At 31.6% G+C, this 6,673-nt stretch overlaps 1 protein-coding gene across 1 annotated transcript; it reads left to right on the top strand.

Moving 5' to 3' along the window:
• Positions 1-6,078: 6,078 nt before the first annotated feature.
• Positions 6,079-6,468, top strand: BDBG_16570 (uncharacterized protein; the record flags this gene model as incomplete). Its single annotated transcript, XM_031724498.1, has 3 exons — positions 6,079-6,213; positions 6,287-6,309; positions 6,369-6,468. The coding sequence occupies 3 exons, from the start codon at positions 6,079-6,081 to the stop codon at positions 6,466-6,468; spliced, it is 258 nt and encodes an 85-aa protein (XP_031577081.1).
• Positions 6,469-6,673: the final 205 nt, after the last annotated feature.

The following is a 6,673-nucleotide window of genomic DNA, read 5'->3' as shown; positions in this document are numbered from 1 at the left end:
AATATAGTCTAAGAATGAATGAAAGACTGTCTTTAGAACTGCACTGAGGTTGTTTAAATATCTAGTAATGTCTTTTGATCTGACTAATATCTCTATGATATTTCAGTCTTTCATCAATAAAACACTTCATGCATATCTGAATGTCTTCATGATAATATATCTGAATGATGTGATGATGTACTCTGTGAAGAAGAAAGAACACACTGAGTATGTGCAAAGTATGTTGAAGGCCTTAGATAAGGCAGAACTGTATATTAAGCTTATGAAGTACAACTTCAGTATCTGTCAGATTAATTTCCTAGAATATGTAATCACTGCAGATGATATTCAGATGAAATCTTCACAGATTGAGACTATTCTATTATAACTGAAGTCAACTAGTATTTATAAGATTCAGATTTTTCTGAGCTTTGTGAATTTCTATAGATAGTTTATCTTTATATTCATGAGAATCTTCTTGACTCTTACAGACATGCTGAAGAGTGAAAATAAGAAGAAGTCATTCTATGAATAGAGAATGAAAAGATTGTTAAGAAGAGAGAACTGTGAGAACTTTCTTACTTCAGAAGCTTATGAGATCTTTACAAGATTGAAATAGATATTTATAAATATAGTGATACTGTTTCACTTTAATTCTGTACTCTTAATCAGATTAAAGACAGATGTCTTCTTCTTTACAATTTCAGAAATAGTCTTATAACTACAGTTAAATAAGAACTGAGTTTCAGTGATCTTTTTCTCATGAAAGATGCAACCTGTAGAGATCAACTATAACATTTATAATCAGAAGCTTCTCATAATAGTGAAATTCTTTCATTACTGATGTCACTACTTTAAGAGTCTTATAACAGTGATTACTGTTAGAACTGATCATGACAGCTTATAATAGTTTACTTTAATTAAGAAACTCTCACAGTAGCAGATTCACTGAGCTCAGAGACTAAGTAAGTTCTGATTCAAGATAGAATATATTAAGAGAACTAAGAACTCAGCAGACAGACTCTCTCACAGATCAGACTATATTAAGAAGACTAGAATAACAGACACAGAGAGACTAGAGAAGATAGAAAAGCTTTATAGAATACTCAGACTGAGTGTTACAAAGAGATTGACTGAAGAGTCTCTCAATCTCTTATAAGAGAAGAGAAAGAAGAGAGAGAAGAAGCCTATACAACTACTCTCTATAACACTGAGAGTTAACACTCTGAGAATCTCTGTGAGAATTCTTGAAGAGAGTATCTATAATCTAAAGAGTTTGCAGACTTTGAGAAGCACTGTGAAAGACCTAATGTAAGAGAAAACAGAGTATAAGTCTTCATAAGATCTTCTATTCAGATTGTCTGAACTGCAACTGAAGAATGAATATACTCAGTATATTCAGAAACTGCTTACAGCAGAGATCAATTATGCAGAAATAAAGAATTAAAGAGACTTAAATAATCTCTTATAAAGAGAGAGCTGAATTTATATGCCTGTAAATGAGTTTCTATATATAGAACTTATTAAAAGGCATTATAACTCTTCTCTAGCAGATCATTTTACAGATACTAGAACTCATGAGTTACTTATAAGAAAATACTTCTGACTGAAGATGTGAGAACTTATAAAGAAGATAGTGAATTCTTATACTATTTATCAGAATTCGCGGGTAGTGCAGTTCAGATTATATAAAGAACTTACTTCTCTACTCATTTCATGAGAATCTTGGAAACAGTTAGAAATGAATACTCTTATAAGTCTCTCTGAAAGCAAGAATATATATAATACCTGCTTTGACAGTGTGCTGATGATAGTGAATTACTTTATCAAGATAACACACTTTATACTCATCTGTAAGAACTTGAAGTCAAAGAATTTAACTCATATCTTTGTCTGTGATGTGATTCAGTTGCATGAATTATCTATGAATATTATCTCAGACAGAGAATCAATCTTCATAGAAGAGTTCTGATCTGACCTGATAATTATACTGAAGATCTCATGAGATCTAAGCAGGACTTTTCATCAATAGACAGATGATCAGATAGAATATCTGATAAGTATATTAAAACAGTATCTGCAGTGCTTTGTTAATTATAATCAGAATAACTGAGTGTATTGATTATCACTTACAGAGTTTATATATAATAACTCAAAGTATGTAGCATAGATAAAACTCTCTTTGAGATACTCACTGAGACTCATTCATAAATAATCTTGATGAATCTGTAAGAGTATACTATAGAGTGTGATAATGTCTGTGAACAGGCTGAGAGAATTCAGAAGATTCAGGAGAAAGCTTATAAATTCTTGAGAAAGACTCAAGAGTATCAGAAGAGATACTATGACTTTAAGCATATTATAAAGAGTTTTAAGAAAGATAATAGAGTCTGACTGAGTCTAGAAAATATTATCATATAAAGATCTAGTAAGAAGCTGAATCTCTTGTGAATAAAGTCTTATAAGATTATGAAGAAAGTTAGCTTACAGTTCTATAGATTAGAACTGTTATCTGAGTTATAGATATATAATATTTTTCATGTCTCTTTACTCTGTGAATATAAGAAATTCTTAGAAGAGAACTCTGTAACTCATCACTCTATCTACAAAGCACTAGAGAGTGAAAGAGAATATCAGATTAAAGAGATTATTAACTCAGAGAAGTGAGATTATGAGCTCTGATGCAAGATTCAGTGATAAAAGTATTCTGATAAGATGAATAAGTTCACTTGAGAATTATCTGAGCAGATAAGACATCTGCAGAAGCTGAGACATGACTTTTATACTGTGAATTCTGATAAGTCAGAATGACACAGTCTTCACTAAGAATCTGATTATAATAAAGATATTAATACTGTTATTTATAAGTTCTAGTCTATAAGATAATGAATTTCTACTAAGATGAACAGTCTGTGATATATACAAGAAAAGAAGAAATTATGCTCTTATTAAAGCTAAGAAATAAGAAAATATAAATAGAATTATGAACACAATTTGAAGATTAATAAAGAAAAAATAAAGAAAATTCAAACTCATATTCTTATTATCTATGACACTTAATCTCTTCATAACTATCAATTTCTCTTTTTAAAGAAGCAGAGAGTATTATATCTGTGATACAGATAATTGTTGCATTTAATACAAAGACTGTCAGAAATGCACAGACTTCAGAGAAGTCAGATATCAGAGTGTATACAGTTGTAACAGAGCCTTAAGAGCTGACTGTCTGTATATATAATCAGATATCTCTTACAAAGCTGTGTCTGCTCTCTCAGTTATGCTGAAGTATTCAGCCTGAAAATAATTGAGATATAAAGAGAGAGCTCATCTGTTCAGATCAACTTCTGTCACAAATTCATGACATTGATATTGTCTTAATTACCTGGATTTTGCAGGTATCTGAAGACTCATCTTTCATTGATAATAGAATTGCAGAAATGCACTGCAGCATGAGAATCATTGATGAGAAACCTAGGCATATTCACATATGTCTGATCAGAGATTGTGTAAGCAGAAGAGAGATGATTGTAGGCCTGTGAGACTGCAGAAGACACTGATAACACTGAGAGCTTTATAAGAACTGTCAGCTAGAGTCTGTAAGAAATTACTTATAAGAAGACTTACAGTAAAGAGAGAAACTGCACTGCTTAAAGTCAGGAACTGGTCTGAGAAAGGCATGGAATTGACTGCTGACCTGAAGATCAGGTGCAGTGATGAGACTGAGAGAGATGAAGATACAGTTATAAGTGACAGCATCCCTGCTTCATCAGCTGATAAAAAGTAATTAAAGAAGTTATAGAAATGCTTACAAGAAGCTCAGCAGTAATCAGACATTATTTATAAAGATATTAAAATTGAAAAAATTTTTATTCTTAGAAAGTTCTTGAATTAATATATAGATATTATTAGAAATACTCTCTCTCTATTATCTGAGTGAAAACACTTCATGAATAAATAAGAATACTCACAGTTTATGAAAATGAAAGCTGTTATAGAAAAAGAAAAAAGAAGATAAGATTTCATAGATAGATCTGAAATATTTATACTACTTTAGAGAGATTTGCTTACACTGTGAGTGATTTTATAAAACAGTCAGATCACTCTAGTAAATAAGAGTGATTATGAATCACAGATCTGAATCTTTCTATATAACTACAAAGAGTAATTACAGACTGCAGATATCTTAATTCTACAATTCTATAAAGTTAATGAAAGAATGAAAAATTCCTCATAATTCTACAGTGTCAAAGAACAATGATTCATAAGAATGAGTGAAAGATCAACTTATAAATACTTCTCTTTGATAAGAATGATCTCACAGAGAGTGATTCATCTATGAGATGAATCTGTGTGATAATCATATAAAAATCTTGTGAAAATAATTGAGAGTTAACTGAAACTCTTCTATATAAAAGATGCAAGATAAATCTGTGTAATAGTCAGAGAAGAATCTATAGATTATAAAGAATCTCATAAAATAAGAAACTAAGTGACAGACTCTTTTCTCTTCACAGTAACAAGGAATTTTTCCTCACTGAGATTTTTTATAGATGTGAAGGATTTTTAGTGAGTATCACTGCAGTGCTGAGCTGATTCTATGAAGTCACTCAGTGAAAGACTTCACAGATGAAGCCTTAGAGAGAGAGAAATATGTAAGAAATCTCACTTCTTATAAATTCTTTATCTCTATTTCTATCTCTTGTGTAATTAATAGAGCTAGCAGCTCTTGACTACACACAACTATATAGACTGGAGTTTGTGAATACTATTCATAACTCAGCTTGAATACTATTATACATTTAATCTCTACATTTTATCTTTCTACTGTGAGTACTACTAGTAGTTAACAGTACATATCACGCCAAGCTGCAAACACCCGAATAATCGCCTGCGAGTACTTATTCTTACAATAATCACTTATAAGATGATTGATATAATCTTCTTCTACACACAGAGATTGCTATCAACAGTTGAGATGCTGTTTCAACAGATATAAGCTCATTCTTTCTTATATATGAATATCATATAAAAGTATTGAATCTTCTAGAGATTACACAGTTCATATCAGATCTCTGCAGTTCAATTCAGATCACTGATAATATAGTAATAAAGCTCTGAGATGCCTGTGATTGAGCAGAGATCTTCATAGCAACTGTGAAACAAGATTAAGAGAATTAAATCAATGTTCACTGAGACTCTGCTGAATAATATAAGATAGAAGATCTGATATAATTGAATCTTAAGAATATATGAATCACATGTTCATCTCATACACTAGATTACTGTCATATTAAGTATAAAGTGATAGAAGTTCTAGATAGTCATAACTATTATCTTGACACATTATCAGAGATTTATGATGTATTTTATACAAGCTTGCTTTATCATACTATCACTGATTCATTTTCTTCTCAACTGACTTTTGACTGACAGTCATCAGATATTATAGAAGAAGATAATGAGCTTGAGTGAGAGATTGAGAATATTCTTGATAAGAGACTCTGTGATCACAGCTGATAATATCTTATGAAATGAGTCAGCTATGATTAACTGATCTGAACTCTGAGTTTCATATTATCTGAAACAGCAGTTCTTGACTGATGAAAACTGCTTCTGAAAGAGAGGACTAATGTGACAGGCTGTGTTGATGATTACTACACCTATTCTAGTCACGTGCCACCTCAACCTATTCATTTAGTGTAACTCGCGTAGTTAGATTACAACACAACACAACAATGTTATTCTTCAAGAGGTTATAAAGTTCTTCACAAGTAATAAATAACTGCAACAACATGCTAAATTGACATCTCCACACATCATTACAAGCATGCCTAGATGATTTATTGATTAATTGAACTCATGATGAACCTGAGATCAGGTGAAAAGCCTGACTTAACAAAGAATTATATGCTAACACATAGAAGAAGAAATTCACAAATATCTGAAGTATAAGAAGGATTGAACATGAGCTTATCAACATCTGCAACAAACTGAAAAGTAACTGCCTCTGAGGTATTTGAGCTGAATGAAACCATTGCAGAGAAACAGTCTGACAAGTTCAATGTATACAAAGACTCAGTTGAAGGCATCATTAGTGAGATGTCAGACAATGCAGAGAGCTCAAGTGACTGGAACAACAATGGCTCTGTGAGTGAGAAGACTTACATGAGACTTGAAATTGCAAGACTTCAGCATGAGATTAAGTGTATGAAGATCAGTAGAGATGAGACTCTTGTAAGTGATGAGATAAGAGTGAATCTGACAGAATATCTTCAATGAAAAGAGAAGACATCTGTTATAATGAAAGTTCTTGAAGAATTCAGAAGTCAAGTAAGACTTATCAAAAGATCAATAGTTCTCACTGAATTCATTAACTACTCAATATGAAGAGAGGAAATTCTTTTAACTACAGAACAGTCTGAAACTGATGATATTCTTAAAGATAATGATCTTGGTGAGAATGTCATCATGAACATGCAACATTTCTGAAAAGAATGCAATCTTTGATTATACAATTACATGTGGTCTGCAATTGTCCTGCAGGCCAAGGCTCATTTCACTATACTCAAGAAATTCAAGTTGTCTGCTTATGCTCTATGAACTATCATAGAGAATAACTTTTCTGAGAGGCCTGCTGTCTGCAGAACCTGTCTGTTTGAGGAACTGATTAGCATGACTACTAAGTTAAAAGGCT

Source organism: Blastomyces gilchristii (genome assembly GCF_000003855.2).
Source record: "Blastomyces gilchristii SLH14081 genomic scaffold supercont1.3, whole genome shotgun sequence".
NCBI classification, from domain to species: domain Eukaryota; kingdom Fungi; phylum Ascomycota; class Eurotiomycetes; order Onygenales; family Ajellomycetaceae; genus Blastomyces; species Blastomyces gilchristii.
The sequence above is the reverse complement of the archived record's forward strand: the minus strand, read 5'-3'. Positions and strand labels throughout refer to the sequence as shown.